Raw genomic sequence first — 17,862 nt, forward strand, 5'->3', positions numbered from 1 at the left:
TGGGGATCTGAACCCTTGACCTTGGTGTTACAACACGGTGCTCTAACCAACTGAAAAGCCAGATTATTCTAAAATAAAAAACACCATATAAAGTAATATCTACTGAAGTAAAACATACCTCCCCAAGGGACCTGCGGACCTCAGTCATCACACTCTGAATGTCTTCCTTGGTACTACAGTATTCTCCCAGGATCCATAATGCTCCTCGGTAAATCCTAGGACAAGAACACAAGATCTGAAACACAGGCGTGGCAAACAAATCTTGAAGCAGAGATCTTTCTTTGTGAATCCATGCTCAAGCAAAAAAACAAGATTCTGCAGATCTAAGGAACTCTGGATGAACATTTCAGAAAGAATATAACAAACAGTTAAGTTTCAATCCTCTTCAGAAATTTCAAGCATTAAAAGGGAAATAACTGTTCTCATTCATTATCATTAGGAACATTCTAAAATTGGTAAATCCAGCAGTAAAAATAAAATACCAAAATGTTTCCCAGAAAAGTGTCCATTTAGGAAACACAGTTAAGGTAAATTGGCTTTATCACTTACTACTATAAGAAATTTATTATTTTAATATAAAAAGTCATTCATTTTTTATTTGTAGTCACTAAAAAGAAGAGGCAAGGTGCTGAACAGAACAATGAATACAAAAGAAGTGCAAGGGTTAAAAAAAAGGGAAGAAAAGCAACAATTCTCCAGTGGAAAATATTAAACTGAATAAAGTCTTTAGTCAGCTTTTTGCTAAGATTTTAATTAACTTTATTCAGGAAAAAATTAATTATAAAAAGTGAAGCTGTAAGAGATTATGGCTGTCAAAAGCAAAATCTTGATATTTTTTTCTCAAAGGAAGCAAACTTCCTCACTTCCATAAATATTAATACATTTTCATATCATAAAAATAATTTTGTACTGGTCCCTTCCTAAGCAGACAAATTACAAGTCTGTTATAATGTATCCATCAGATGCTTCAAATGAAGCAAAATGTGGATGCAACAATGCTTTCTCATTAGCAAAGGCTATCTGAAGGGAAACACATATTGTCAGATTTAGGTTGCATTTGCAATTCTTCTCTTCAATAAATGTAAATGGAGAATATAAATAATAATAATATCCAAAAAGTGACAGCATTTAAAAATATGCTCTTAGTCACTTTAGGACACAAAATGTTTTAGAGGAAATCAGAATAGAGCAACCTAGCTAAATCATTCCTAAAAAAGAAGTTTTTGCCCTAGATTATGGATTAACTGATTGTGGGGGTGGGTAAAGGTTGCTGTTTGTCTTGAATCATCTCCTCTCCATTACATTTTCTAACAACGGACCCTTTAAAGATAGAAACTGATAAAAATGCTTACTTGACCTTACATTTAAATGCATTTTAAACCTACTTGACAGATTTAATAGCATGAAAGACTTCAAGCATCTTCTCAACAATAAGCATTCTCAGGTTATCAAAGCGCTGAATGGCTTCACGAACAAATTCCAACACATCAGCAGCTGCTGCTTCATTACTGTCACTGAGAAATTCCATTAACTAAAAGAAAAAAAGGAGAAACTGGATTACACAATTAAAATTACACAATTTTCAGAAAGAAAATTATCTAAGGCAAGAAATAAATTAACATATGTACAGAAATTCTTAATAACAAAATGTAAATTGAGAGACAAGCACTATTAAGTAAAGAGAGTCACAGTGGCATTTCTGTTTTAGGTGCAACAAAGTTTATTATAAAACTCACTATAAAAGAGAAGTTAGAAACCCATAACTCAAAGTAAATTAATTGGCTACTCCTAAATCAATTAAAATCATTTTACAGAAAATTCAGAGCTCAAAGGAAAAATTTCAAATTATAACATACCTTATTTATCTGACAGAAACAGAAAGCAAAATATTCTAGGTATGTGAATTTTTCTCAACTGATACTGCACTTAAAGTTAAGTGCTAAAACTATTTGGAAAAAATACTTATCTTACTGAATATATAAACAGCATAATTTTACTTTAGGTAATTGTAACAAACATTAAATAAAACAACAATTTTTTTTGTCACTATGTTTTGTTTGTTTTTCTTATAAAGATTTAAGAGAATGTCTGAGTCCATATCTTTCTGAGCTTAACAGTGGACACAAAAATCCCTTCAGACCATGAGATTTAGTGGTTTCAGACAGTTAAGATTTCTGGAGTTTAATTGCTGAATAAATAGAATTTTAAAAAAAAACTCTTTTAGAGAATTTCAGACTTAAGGTAATCAAAATTACATACCACAGGAATAACATTTGCAGCCATATCTGGAAATCGGACAGAACAGGAATGCAATGTTCGCACAAGAAGTTGTCTGTATTTGTCTGTATCTTCATGCTCAGATACGTTATTTGTTTTAATCACTTCTTTCTTCAGGACAATAACCAACTACAGAACAAAGTAAAAATAAGTGAGAATCACATCATGTCTGTCCTGATAGCTTACAAAGTGCTGTCACAGTTTTGTTTTACCTCTTCAACATTCCTAGAAGAGACAAGATCCAGCGCTAACTGCAGAGTTTTCTTGCGTACTTCTAAGTCTGGTGTGCTGAGTACTCTTAGGATATCCATAACCAGATCCTAAAAAAGTTAAAAAAAATCAAGAAGACCAATCTTCTTGGTTACAACATGGAAATCTTAACTACAGAAAGGCAGGTTCTGTTCATCTTCACCTTAATCCCTGATCAAAGATAAAATCTCTCTAGTGGTAGAAGAAGTAGATATTTTACATCTCTTGATGTAATGCAATATGAAGTAATATCACATATGATGCATTCAAACTGAAAATGTGTACTTTGACTCTGTCAAGCTTCAGATCCAACTACTAGTTTATAGGAAATGTAGAAATTAGAAACAAGTGAAATGACACCACAGACACATCTAGAAGGAGGGGAGGGGAGTTTTGCAGGACAATTGGTCTAGCGTCTTCAATAACTGTCATGAAAAAAGATACTATTCAAAATTAAGAGATTGGAAGGACATAACAACCAGACAAACTGGACAAACAACAAAAAGGGCATCTTTGGGACACTTGGGAAAATCTGAATCTAGACACGGTATTAGATAATATTAAGAAATTATTGACAATTTTGTTAAGTATAATAATATTATTTGGCTCTAAAGGAAAATGTAATATTTAAAAATACAAACTTTTAAAAATATATGGCACAAAAATATTTTAAAATATAACAAAACTCTAATTTACAAATTACTTTGCTTCTTTAAAACTTATATTTTTCAAAAATTTCAAACTAATAAAAAAGTGCTAAAAGTCCTAAGAGTGACTCCTGTGTACCCTTTACCAATTGTTAATATTTTGCTACATTTGCTTTATCATACTTTCTCTTCTGCTAAACATTTTAGTGTATATCTCCCAAGAATAAGGATAATTTCTTATATAACTACAACATAATTACCAAATGCAGAGAATTTAACATTGATCAATACTATTAACTAATGTACAGTATGTATTCACATTTCTCAAACTGTCTCAATAATGTCCTTTACAGCAATTTTTTGTTGTTATTTTGATCCAAGATCAGCATTATATTTAGCTGTTATGGGGCTTTATTTTTATAACCATCCTTACTCTCATGGATTAAGTAAGTATGTCGATAATTTTCTAGAGTCTGATCATCTTTTATTCTCAATGGGAAAATTATTTTCCAAGAAATGTAAATTATGTTTAAGTTAAAGTGAATATATCACTTTTGTTAAGAATACTCAGTTACTCAGTACAGTACACACAGCAATGGTAAAAAAATAACATGTTAATTTCTTTTGTAAATATTTTTTATGACAAAAACAATAATACCCCAAAAGGCTATGGTGGCTCAACAGTTACCCTTTAGTTGACCAAAATTTAAACTGCCTAGTCTTCAAGTATTTTTTTTTTTTTTTTTTTTTTTGTCTTTTTGTGACCGGCCGCACCGCGCTCAGCCAGTGCGCGCACCGGCCATCCTTATATAGGATCCGAACCCGCGGTGGGAGCGCCGCTGTGCTCCCAAGCGCTGCACTCTCCCGAGTGCGCCACGGGGTCGGCCCAAGTCTTCAAGTATTTAAGTTAAGACACCAAGGCTTGTGTATGATCTAAATTTGAAAAATAGTTTTTTTTTGTTTTTTGGCAGATGGCCAATAGGGGATCCAAACCCTTGACTTTGGTGTTATCAATGTTGCATTCTAACCAACTGAGCTAACCATACAGTCCTGAAAAATATTTTAAGATCTCTATCTTTCAGGCATCACTTACCTGTAGTACACGTTCATGAGCAGGATGCTCTTTCAATTCTATCAATCGATCCAGAACTATGAGCTTTACATTGTTGTCACTCTCCTTAATAATTAAATCAATGTAACACTGAGCAGCAGCCTATATAAAAACAGAAATAAATTTTAAGAAGTCATTCATCTATTGCAAACATAGTATCTGAAAATAAGACAAAAAAGAAAAAAGTCCCTAAGAAGCTAAAATACCCTCATTAACCCTTCCATTAGAGTTTATGCATTTCGCTCTGAGGAATGTGTCCCTTTATTCCCTAAATGCTAACAAAGTTGTTATTTTTCAAGCTTAGAAAGATTAGAAGAATTACAAATTAAAAGGATAAAAAAGGGTTGCTATAGGCAGAAAAACTTACCAAAAGCCAAAAATTAAGGTTTGAAACTAAGGAACAAGGCAGAAAGAAGCAGACAGAGAACCCTAGAAAAGTATAGTTATTGAGCATATTTCAGTTAAGGGGCAAAGTCTAACACATCTGCATTAAAGCACCAAAAAGAAAGGATATAAAGATGACCTTCAGTAATTATTTTAGTACGTATTTAGTACGTTTATTAATAAGACAAAAAATACATATGAAGTATTTTAGAATGATGAAATTTCAAAGCAAAGAACAAAGGAACAAATGTTAAAGAGCTCTTAATTGCCAAAGCTGGAACAATTTGATCAATAAAATAAATAACGATAATATTGGAATATGATCCATAGAATTAAATATTTACACTTATATAAAGAAGAAAGAAAAGAATGGAAAAAAGGGAGGGAAGAGAAAGGACAACTCTCCCTTGCATAAGAATTCCATTTAATAAGTGTAAAATGAGGGAAATAGAAAATCACTATTAGAATACCACAGTAATAATGTTGCAGAGAAAATCTACTGGTGGATGCTAAAATTAGTAGGTGTAAATTTGAGAAGCAACAGAATATTTGCAGTCTTAAAGTATCTGATACCCCACAATATTTATTGGTATCAATGGGAAAAATCATATCATAATAGTGGAGAAATCTGGCAGATACCATTGCTATAGTTTACATATAACTGGCCCTCCCAAACTCATGTTGAAATTTAATCCCCAATGTGGAAGTGTTGGGAGGTATGGCCCAGTGGAAAGTGTTGGGGTCCTGAGGGCAGATCCTTCACAAGTAGATTAATACCCTCCCTTGGGGAAGAGGGTGGAGTTGTTGTTCTGTTAGTTACCATGAGAACTGATTGTTAAAAGGAGCCTGGCAACTCCCCTCCCTTCCTCTCTTGCTTCTCTCTCGTCATGTCATCTCTTACACAGGCCAGCACCCCTTCCACTTTCTGCTGAGTGGAAGCAGCCCAAGGCCTAAGCCAGATGCAGCTGTCCCAGAATTATGAGCTAAATAAGCCTCTTTTCTCTATAAACTACCCAGTCTCAGATATTGTTATAACACAAAAACAGACCAAGACAACCACTTTCACTGACTGATAAAGGTTAACATCACCAGTAATAAGATATATAGAAATCATGTACTCCTCAATATGATACATTGAGAAGGGCACATCACTTCTTTGGTATTCTTCCCAAAAATGTATAAAAATGTATAACCTCAATCAAACTATGAGGAACATTAGACAAACTCAAATTGAGGGCTACTTTACAAATTCACTGGTAGTTTTCAAATTTGTCAAGGTCATGAAAAACAAGGACAGGCTGAGGTACTATCACAGATTGGAGGAGACTAAGACATGACAACCAAATGCAATGTAGGATCCTGGGTTGGATCCTGAGACAGAAAAAGGACCTACGTGGGAAAACTGGTGAAATTTGAATAAAGTCTGTAGTTTAGTTAATAATATTGTTCCAATGTTAATTTCTTAGTTTTGACAATTATACAATGGTTATGCAAATGTGAAACACTGTGGGAAGCTGAGTTAAAAAGCATATGGGAACTTTTTCCTATTTATGCAACTTTTCTGTAAGAATAAAATTATTTCAAAATAAAAGTTTTAAAAAATGTCAAAGTATTAGTGGGTAAAGCAGTAAATTGTCCTATTTATACAATATGGCTTTCCAGAACAATGCGTTCTCTGAATATATTAGGGTTCCTGATATAGCCCTCTTTTTTTTTTTTTTTTGGCAGCTGGCCAGTACAGGGATCAAATCAGGGACCTTGGTGTTATCAGCACCATGCTCTAACCAACTGAGCTAACCGGCCAGCCCTGATACAGTCTTGATAGAGTAAACTAAAGAAGAGAAAGACAATATTCCACTACTGAAAATACTCACTGGAACCTTTTTTAGGATCCATCATTTAGGATCCAGACTCATTTTCCCAGATACAGTTTTTAATGGAAAGTACGGAAAGAGATCTTAAAATATCAGTATCATTCTCCAGAAACTAGAAATACTGTTATTCTTTCTGTCTCTGTCTCTCTCGCTCTGTGTGTGTGTGTATAGGAAAGCAGGAAGGTTGGACTATGTAAGGAATCAAATTTTACAAAATTTGTAGTTGTTCTCTCTATGCCATGTAACCATACAGTGAATTGCAATGTCACTAAATTATAGGTGATAAGAGACAACATGTCTATCATCTAATCTAACCCCAAAAGAAATAAGCAGTACCTTGATAGCAGTTGGTGCACTAGAAAGTGTCACTAATGTCCCAGCAGCTTCATATTTCACAGCAGGGCTAGAAGACTGCAATAAGTTATAGATGCAGCGAATGAAACGAGCCCTTTCTGATGGATTAGCATGACAGACCTGGAGAAGAAAACATTTAGTTTTCAATTGATTTCAGGGTCACTTGATTCTAAATGGAAATTTTTTTTATGAATGTCAGCTCATGGGATACTAGTTTTCTTAATTTGAAAGCTAAAAATAGTCTTATAAGAAAATATGAAAATGTTGGCCAACATGGGATGAGGCACTGACACAACACCGGCAATTTCAGAAGGAAATGTTTTATTTCAAATAATTGTTACAGCTACTTATTTATTCATTCTATTATAATTTATATTTTTACTGCTTGACATCAGGTTTTCAGATAGCTTATAATAAAAAATATGCATACTATACACAGTGAAAGAGAAAAAGAAAATGTAAAATAACAAAAGCAAAGACACATTAACCAAGTACACTAATATGAGTACTATGATAGGATATTAAATTTGGTCCTAAATTTTCATTCTGGAGGCTATGTCAAAAGGGAAACATGATGGACGACATAAATCTCAATAGATGATAAAAAGAAAATATCAGTTTTTCAAGAGAGAAAGATAATCTTTTCTTCCAAGTTTCACTTCCTGTTATTCGGGACCATATTCTATACTGCAGAGGAAACTAAAAATTTTTATCTTGTTCTAAATGCATTCTGATACCTTCACTTATGAAGAAAATATCCCTTACTTTTTCTTTTGAAGTTAGTATTCATATTAGATCTTCCTAAAATATATATAATCAAATCTCTATTACTTGAGCACGAATTAGAAGCTATTCCCTCTTACTATAACCTGGACCCTACTAAACAGAAAAGTCACTAAATAGCAGAGAACCCCTATTTTTGAGAGTATTAGTGGTATCCCTAAACCATACACAGGAATTAAAATGAAGTATATATTTAAGATCCTTGTTTCATCTTAAATGACAGTTCCAAACAATTGGTACCCTGTGTTGAGAGGGGCCCCTTTCCTGCAGAAACAAAAACAGCTATAATCAGCTGTGTCTGCCATGGGTGTTTTGTCCATATCATCCTATTTAATAAAGCCATTCTTGATCTATAGTTTTGTTAGCCGCTAATGCTATCAGTAGCAAAATTGGATGTTATTCCACCTTTTGTTTTATCAGAACACTAATATGCAATCATTCTTTCAAAGGATATATCAAATTAAAGTGTTGTCAATAATGTACTTCATTTAAAAATCCAAGGCTGGCTGGTTAGCATAACTGGTTAGAGTGCAGTGTTATAACACCAATGTCAGGGGTTCAGATCTCCATACCAGCCAGCCACCAAAAAAAAAGATAACATAAAATCCAAATTTCTTAGCTGGTTTTAGACTTCCTGTTAGTCAACGTTCTACAAGGTCTATTTAAAGTTTCTCTCTTCTCTTTTACAAACAGGGAAGAAAAAAAGTATTTAAGGCTTTGTTTCTTTTTAGATTTCCAAAGTCATCTGGTATATATACTCAAGAAAAGATCTTAAATGGTATTCCAAGCCTAATTCATAATCTTTTAAGTGACTGGACAGTACACCAAGTTTTCTTTGCAGCTGCACTGGCTCAAGCCATGAATTTATAGAATTCCTTACAGAGGTTCAGCAAGAATAAAAGCAAGTACAGTGTCCACAGATTGGTTCCAAGCCCCCCCACCAAAATCCACAGATTCTCAAGTCCCTCATATAAAATGGTGTAGTATTTGCATCTGACCTTTGCACGTCCTCCTGAATACTTTAAATCATTTCTATATTACTTATAATACCTAACACAATGTAAATGCTATGTAAATAGTTGTTATACTGTATTTTTTATGGAATAATGACAGGGAAAAAAAAGTCGGTACATGTTCACTACTGATGCCTTTTTTTGTGATTATTTTTGATGCACAGTTGAATTCATGAATGAAAAACCTGCAGATATGAAAGGTCAACTGCACTTGGAAAAATATAATAAACCAAAGATAAAAGAACAAAAACCGGTTTATTAGGCCATACTGTAAAATATTTCTACTATTAAAACATATTATCCTAGCAATTAAGTAGCATCCCAGAAAAAAGCTATTTAACCTTGTATTAAACCAGAGTTTATTTTACCCATTATAGATTATCATTCTTACCTTATAAATTAGTTCAACAATCACCAGCTGAAGAATGTCTCCAAATGTTTGAACTTGATCAATACAAGTACTTAGGTAATCCAAAGCTCGATCCTAAAAAAATAAGAATATATTTACTATATTCCACCTCATTCAATACAAGAACTTAATACCACTTAAATATATACACATTACAACTACATATAAAACAAATGAGGAAATCAGGGCAAAAAAAAGTTAAATGGAGAAAACTGAAGAAGCCAAGAATGAGGTTAACACATAAAATGTTAGACATAAAGTCAAATACATTTTCTAGAAATGGGCCACAAATCTGAGGCCAAAATCTTCTAGCAACTAAACCAAAGAGTAAAACAATATGTGTTACATGATTCAGGGTATCCCTAAATCAAAACAAACCAGCTGCTTAGGATGATGATCCCTGTTAATGAAACATGTAAGAAAAATCTCCTATGAGTCTTCATATATCAGACACTGTGATACAGAGAACCATGGTCTCAAAAATCTCTCTACAGTAAAAAATCAATAAATTTTATTGAGCTATTTCTGATTATGCCTCTTAATGTAGGTAAACAGCATAATAGCAAAAGCATAGGTTGGTAAAACCAATTCTACAAAAGAACAAAACACTGTGGCCCATATAAGCAGCTTTCTCAAAATTTTGTTTAGAAAGATAAAATAACAGTATCTAATATAACCTCACACTCATTAGGATGGCTACTACCAAATAACACAGAAAATAACAAATGTTGGCAAGGATGTTGAGAAACGAACTCTTGTGCACTGTTGGTGGTAATGTAAAATGGTATAGCTGCTGTGTTAAATGCTATGGTGGTTCCTCAAAAAATTAAAAATAGAATTGGCATATGATCCAGCAATTCCACTTCTGGGTATATACCCAAAATAATTGAAAGCAAGGTCTTGAAGAGATATCTGCACACACATGTTCATAGCAGCATTATTTGCAATTGCTAAAAGGCAAAAAAAGCGAGCCAAGTGTCCATTGATGGGTGAGTGGATGAACAAAATGTGTTATATACTCACAATGGAATATTATTCATTCTGTTTGTTTATTTATTTATTTACCTATTAATTATGCAGTTGGCCAGTATGGGAATCTGAACCCCTGACCTTGATGTTTATTCAGTTTTAAAAAGGAAAGAAATTCTGACATATGCTACAACATGGATGAACCTTGAAGACATTATGCTGAGTGAAATAAGCCAGTCACAAAAGGACTAATACTGTATGATTCCATTTACATGAGGAATTTAGAGTATTCAGAATCAGAGACAGGTAGCAGTATAGTGGTTGCCAGGGGCTGGGAGTGCAGTGGGAAAGAGGAGTTATTGTTTAACGAGTATAGAGTTTCAGTTTTGCAAGATGAAAGAAGTTATGGAGATGGATGGTAGTAATGGTTGTACAACATCATGAATGTATTTAATACCACAAACTATACACTTAAACATGGTTAAGATGGTAAATTATATGTTATGTGTATTTTACCACATTAAAAAAAATTGGGAAAAATCCCTATTAAATGAAGATCTGGAAAGAAAAATGATAGGATCTAGATTTCAGAGGAATGCACCGACTCCTTATTTTTCAGTCTTCGTGCATATTATTTCCTGCATTTTGATAATAAATACTGGAGAGCAAAAATTTCAAGATTAGATGCCACCAAGGTGTGCAGTCACTGCTAACCAAAAGTAGACTCAAATACTTTAACCACCAGCAGAGCTGGATTATGAAATTTGAAGAGCCTAATAAGTATACACATTACACTGAAAGTCAGCGTACTTCCACAGACATGGCTAAGGGTAAACCCTATACAAAGCTACTATTTTCCTCTATTAAACAATTTTAGATCTATACCAACATAAGGAAAAACAGGCAATCAAAACCCAAAGTAGAATGTCATAGAATACAGCCATAATAATTTCAATCTGGAAAAACTATAAAGTGGCTATTATACAATGCCTCTTTGATGTTAACTTTAAAAAAAGAATATGTACATAAGTAATATTTTCGAGAAGCATTTAGAAAAAAATGTATTGCTATACAAATTAAGTCCAAAAATCTAAAAAAATCAAAATATACAAACCACATGTATAATAAACAAAATTACTGACTAAAAACATGATTAGGCCTATGTCACACTTTTAATTTTCATTTAAATTCATAAAAGTATTTTTTTAAAGTACTTCACCTGATCTGCATGAATTAGCATCATAAATGCATTCCTTTTGCAACTTGCGTCCTTCTCATTCACCAGAAAATCATGTATCAGTTCAGGAGCATCAGGTATAAGATGTTCAAAATTTCTTTAAATAAAACAGGTAACAGTCATATTTAATAAAAACCTACTTTCCTATTTTAGTAACTCTCTACAGATAATACCAAAATGAAACTTACTCAACCTTTATAAACACTATTGTTTCTTTTGTTTTTTGAAACTTTAAATCAATTAGAATTGGGAGAAGGAAACACAAGGTTATACCTTTATCTACTAAGTTATCAAACTTTATGTTTTCTAGTTCAATACAGAAAAAGCTGGTTTACTCAACATGTACTTAATTGGTATCTCTTATAATTGTCTTTCATATTTTCCTTTTAATGAAAGAAAAACCCTTCATTAAGAATTATCAGAGAGAAAAATATAGTCCTTTGAATTTTATTAGTTGTGCACTGTACCTACTTATCAATACCACATCCTAACCAAATGGGCTAACCAGCCAGCCCTATACTTACTTACTTACTATGGGAATAAATACAAATTTAAAATTTATTTAAAAATATTTTCAGTATACAAAATAATGAACACCAGCTTAATAAAAACCATCACCTAGCTCCAACAAAGATTAATTATTAGCTACTTTTGTTTTACCCATACCCCTGCCCACTCCCCCTCCTCCCATATTATTTGAAGCAAATCTCAGATAACTTACTCTTTCTTCTGTAAATATATCAGTATGTTTCTCTAAAATTAAGGATTCTTTATTTTAAAAACTAATCATAATTCTATTATTATACCTTAAAAAGTAATAATTCCTTAATATCATCATATACCCAGTGTTCAAATTTCCAATTGTCTTATAAACGTCATAATTTTTGTGTGTGCACTCTAGCTTAAATTCTGAAATTTGTGTAGTCTTTATGGTAACATTCAAAGAACTCAACTACATTACTAACAAGAATACCACTTTCCTTAAGAGATAAAATCTAATATAACAGTAAGATAACTATGAAATTATACCTCAATCAACTAATATATTAAAGTACAAAGATACTTATAAAAATTACATTCTACTTCTAAATGAATTGACACCAGTGATTGCAAAAACCAAGCATTCTAGCCTCATCTAACAGGTTCTTTGAATCGTTTTTAGAGCCCAGAATCTTCAGCCTTCTTAGAACAGGAATTAGATGATAACTGCAGCCTTTCTCATTAAAAAAGTTGTTCCTTCAAGGGTAAAAAGACCCACATTCCACAAAAGGAGAACTCTAAAACAAGGTCAAAAACCCAAAGCCATAGGGGTTACTAATCATGTCAATAAATAAATTAAGTGGCCCGGAGTAATACAATTGAGAATGATAGGCAATGTCATAAATAAGAATACATATAACCTATTTAAAGGGAGATACTGTCATTCAATTTCAGTAGATTCCTGTCAGGCAAAAACTAAGGCTCAGCGTTATCAGATCTTTTGACTTTTTCAATGTTGACAACTTAATGACAGGAAAACATACTGTGCTGGCCAAACAAAACATGTCTGCAAACTTACATACAGCCTGCCAGCAATCACTGTGGAACATGTTGTCTAAAAGACTAAATAGCCCTCACAGAACTAAGCCAAAGGATTATCTTTATTTACCTATAGATAGTATAGATGGCCAAAACAGCATTTCTTCTAACATAGCTGTGTCGATGTTCCAAACAAGCACGGATAGCTGGCATTAAAGGTTCTAGCAATTCGGCTTCTTTCAATTTGCAAAGAAAACGAAGAGTAGATCCTCGAATAAATTCATTAGGATGCTGGAGATCCTGACGTAAAAATTTAAATATGAAATGTTGAGTTTCAGCTTTTTACAAAAAAATTTTTTTAATGTAAGACCTTCCAGTGGAAACAATGAAAGTAAGTCTGAGGAAAAAAAAAACCTACGTTATCAGACAATTTCCATCAGATTCCTGTTGATTAAAGCAATTTTTGTTGATTTCATCGGTGTATTATATATTACGTGTCACTGGTTTTTATTAATAATACATACACATAAAATGCATAGAAAATGTCTGAAAAAAGTAACAATATAGCTTTTTATAACTCTTTACAATTTGAATTCCAAATATCTAAAACTTACATCTTATCAAAGATTAATTTAAAATATTAAAACAAAGCCCATCCCACCAATTTTATACTTATTTATTTAAAATTAAAGCAATACTCAGAAATAATTATAGTTGTGTTTACCTTTCTGTATGCATCACATACAAGGATCATTTCATGTAAAAGTCTCCCATCTGGAGTTGTTTTAGGAACAATTTCCCAAAATACCAAAAGTAATTTTTTGATGGTATGATCCTGAAGGGGTAGCACAAAACGAATGATGGTCATCAGAAGTCCAGGAAGTTTTTCACCATTCAGAATCATAATAATTACTTTCTTCAAAGCTTCAGTCTTTGACTTCACATCTCCTTTTTCTGATTCAGAAAAAACAAACAAACAAAAAAAAAAACCACAATTATTTCAAAAGAAAATTCCCTGGATAATTTTAGCAATTGTCAAAATAAAATGTACTTTCTTACTTCATTTATTATTGGCAATGGTAATAAAGGTACAAACCCTAGTGACAAGGGTTCTCCACCTGGCTCTGCCACAAACAAGCTGTATGTCTCTGTACAAGTCATTTATCTGAACCTCCGATTCTTTACATATAACATAAAGGCACTGGATTAGATTTCTGGTCTGTAACCAATTAAGTTGATGCAGATTTCATAAATCTACAGGTATACAACGTAACCATGTGTTTCAAACACACATGCAGCTATTTTTCAAAATGTAAATAGATGCTCTTAGGATAAGTGCTTCTGAATTAGAAATAGCTTAGCTATTTTGTGTACATTTTCTCAAAGTTACAATCACTCTTACAGGGGTGGAATATGTGACATTTTTTAACATTAGAAGGAAGGCCCTCATTCTAAAAATGGTTTGAAACTAGAGTAGATTAATTCTGAAATCTCATCATATGAGGGTACCTCAAAAAGTTCATGGAAAAATAGAAATAAAAGACAATATGAATCCTTCCATGAACTTTTTGAAGTACTCTCATATAAAAGTTTAGAATCTTTTCTAAGATATCATCTGAAAAACTAAAAGAAAATTAAAATGTTCTAAATTAGTAGCCATTGTTTAGAATGAAAAATGACACAATTAAGATAAAATTCTAGTTTACTGTTAGCCTAAAAACTATGCAATGTAAAGTATTTTATGCAAAACAACCTATAATTACACATCATTATCATTGCATACTGACAAATTTATGGTACTATACATCTTTTGAATACAAAGTTCAAAGGCAGAAATATGAGACAAGCACATTCTAATACAATTGTTTAGATAATTAAATAAATATCTGGGGGAGGGGAGAAAAAAAGGATGACAAGTGTTCCATAATCTTAGGGCTATCATGAGGAATAGAACTAAAACTAATGGGTAGAAGTTACAAGGAAGCAGATTTGGCTTTAAATATGAGAAATACATATCTAACTATTAGAGATAATTGGCTATTAAAGAGTTCCCTGTAGTAAAAGAGACAGAGACTGTACATGACCATTTGGCAGGGATACAGTGAAGGATTTAAGCTTCAGAAGAAATGAACTAGGAAGTCAAAAGCCTTTCTAGCCCCCAAAGGGTATACATTATTACTATGTTAGTGTGATATTTTCACATGTTGCAGAACAGAGAATACCATCAGGTATTTGAACTGAGAACACAGTTGAGAGTTTTTGTCAAATTTATCCCACAAGAGTCAATATTTTTGTTTAAAATAGACTAAGCTATTCTCATGCATCTTTTGCTGCTTCAGAGTTTTCTATCTCCTGCCACATATGAAAAAAATTGGTGTGTGCCATATTAAATCAAGAAACGTGCAAATGTAAAAGGATAAAGTGAGTATCAACTGGGCAAACCTTCGGTTTTTAAGTAAGTCTATGAGGATGACAAAAACAAAGCATCAGGAGAAGACAGTAGTTAATAGCAGTAACTACAAAAATAAGCCAGAATAGGCAAAATTCTAGATGGCTAAAGTTGTTTTCACGGAGCCTGAACAGGTTTTCCCTCTTTTGCTCCAAAGCTCTCCTTCCAAATTGAAAAAAAGACTTTCTTTTTTCCCCTAATCTGTTTGATAGCATAAAGGACACAAAGACCAAAAGGCATAAAATTGTATTACTATAATCCCGATGGCTTCTTTTGCTTCAGTTTTTGTCTACTTTTAACAAATCAGTAAATTCCTAAAAGTTCAGCAGAATAGAACTTCGCTTGTAACAGAAGTTTAAAAAGTTTAATAGCAAATTTGTAAAAAATCTATACCATTCTTATTTTAAGCCCCTTCCCTCCCCCAATTTCCATTTATTCCAACAATCCAAATTGAGGTGAAGGATGTTTCTCTCCACATCTTCAAAATTTTCAGAACATTTTTCCTCTATGAACACCACAAAAAATATAGAAAATTTCAAATATCAATTCAATTCACCAAAATACATTAAGTACCTGCTACTCCAGGGAACTTACAGTCATCAGAATTCAGATCCAATGGTAAGATTAAAAAGGTAAATAGTTAAAGCAACTCAGTATTTAACCAAACAAAAAAGCATTTGTTACTCAAAATTGGAATTGAGTTCTAAACGTTTTTCTCAACTTTTCTTAAAGGCAAAAATATACACAAAATTGGAGACCATTTATTTATTAAATGGTTGGAGGAGGGTAGTTAAGGCAGCTGCAATTAAACGAGGGAACTGTTTTTTTTTTTTAAAGATGACCGGTAAGGGGATCTTAACCCTTGACTTGGTGTTGTCAGCACCATGCTCTCTGAAGTGAGCTAACTGGCCACGTTATCAGCACTGCACTCTCCCAAGTGAGCTACGGGCTGGCCCTAGGGAACTGTTTCAATTAAGGATAGGTTTTGTCCTTTACCTTCCCAACTATAACCTTAAGTATTTGGGGGAATAAAGAAAACTTTTAAATTATGAAAAAAAAACAGTAATGAAAGTATATTCACTAATTTGCATTCAACTATCTTACAGAAATATGAAGAAAAAGAAAATATTGTGGTTTCTGCATATTATGGTATCAGTTTGAATGTCATAAAAGAGGGTTTCTTTCCTTTTCTCTAAAAATATATCTCAGGCTGGCCGGTTAGCTCAGTTGGTTAAAGCATGGTGCTGATAACACAAAGTATGTGGTGCAATCCCTATACCAGCCAGCACCAAAACAAACAAACAAACAAACAAACAAAGATCTCAATAGAAATCTACTGTTAAGTAACCTAAAATCAGTAAGTATTCCATTACTGCTGATTAAGAGGTAGGAATAAAATACTGTCACTTTTCAAATGGCAAACTGCCTTCTAAAAGATACTTTCAATATTTAAAGCATAATTTCCACTGTTTAAAACAGTTATTTATCAGTTTGTTATACTTATTTTTAGCAGTTCAATCAAACGAGTCATTACTTTTGAAAGTGTATTATTTAAAAAATATTTTTTTGACAAAATCACTCACTAAAAGGAGATACTGTATACACTAATTCAGAAATATACTTTTTGTTTTCTTCTTTGCAAAAATACTTCATTTATTTATTTTTGCCAAAATAATTTAAAAATGAAAAGCTTAAACCTTTCAGGAAAATACATGTTTATTCTATTGATGACCTAATTTGTTTAGGTGGGGAACCCAAAGAACCAAGTTCTTTCGGTTTTACAAAGTAATACGTTATTAAGTGTACAAAGGAACTGAGATATTCCAATACACATTCTCAACCCGTTACCTACAGAGAAATGCCAGCTACATTTAAGTATAATATATTGAACTGCACAAGCAATTATGTTATTCTGAGCAATATTCAACAACCAAACTACTACATTTCTTTAGCTTTACTAAACTAAACAGATGTTATATTTCCAAAAACTGATACTGCAAGCCTAAAAGTAACAAATTTTCATTTTAAATAAGACAAAAGGTCTACTGAAGAGATCCTAGAAAAAAAATATTTAGACAAAAATTAAGCGTTTCTAATTATAAAGGAACATGAAATGTAAATGAGATTTTTTTTCATTTTTTCCCCCTTATTTTCATTTCATTCTTAAAATATTACCAAAGTTTACCTAGGTCATTTTTTAAGCTAATTTCAGATGGTGGTTCTGAATCCATTGGCACGTTAATTAACGTGTAGCACACGTTCTCAGCAGCCGTCATGGTTTCCGGTTATAATCAAGCCTCAATACAAGACTTCAGAATGATAAGATGCCAGAAAATCTAGAAAAACAAATACAGAGATATCATTACAAGTTTTTAAAAAACCCACAAACCAGTAACTATAGTGATCTTTATTTTCTAAAGTTCACTCAGTTTGGCTTATGGGTTTTAAAATATTAGAAAGAGTGGGTCAATCTATATTGTGTTCCCATAAAAATAAACTCATAAAAAATACACTTGTCAGCCCCAGCCTAAGGTATATTAACTCTCACTCCCTTCTTCCTCCCCAGTCCCCCCGCCCAGGGTTTGAGA

The 17,862-nt window shown here is 32.6% G+C and overlaps 1 protein-coding gene across 1 annotated transcript in view; it reads right to left on the bottom strand.

The window, feature by feature from the left end:
- The window catches only part of COPB1 (COPI coat complex subunit beta 1), a 34,604-nt gene that overhangs the window by 16,146 nt on the left and 596 nt on the right, over nt 1-17,862 (bottom strand). The window contains exons 2-12 of the mRNA XM_063093254.1: nt 17,460-17,610; nt 13,550-13,779; nt 12,956-13,125; nt 11,290-11,404; nt 9,084-9,176; nt 6,879-7,016; nt 4,267-4,386; nt 2,490-2,597; nt 2,260-2,406; nt 1,386-1,531; nt 119-215 (exon numbers count right to left, since the gene is read on the bottom strand). Of these exons, the coding sequence (XP_062949324.1) occupies nt 119-215; nt 1,386-1,531; nt 2,260-2,406; nt 2,490-2,597; nt 4,267-4,386; nt 6,879-7,016; nt 9,084-9,176; nt 11,290-11,404; nt 12,956-13,125; nt 13,550-13,779; nt 17,460-17,550 (1,455 nt within the window). The 5' untranslated portion in view covers nt 17,551-17,610. The remainder of the gene's footprint in view (nt 1-118; nt 216-1,385; nt 1,532-2,259; nt 2,407-2,489; nt 2,598-4,266; nt 4,387-6,878; nt 7,017-9,083; nt 9,177-11,289; nt 11,405-12,955; nt 13,126-13,549; nt 13,780-17,459; nt 17,611-17,862) is intronic.

Source organism: Cynocephalus volans, chromosome 4 (genome assembly GCF_027409185.1).
Source record: "Cynocephalus volans isolate mCynVol1 chromosome 4, mCynVol1.pri, whole genome shotgun sequence".
NCBI classification, from domain to species: domain Eukaryota; kingdom Metazoa; phylum Chordata; class Mammalia; order Dermoptera; family Cynocephalidae; genus Cynocephalus; species Cynocephalus volans.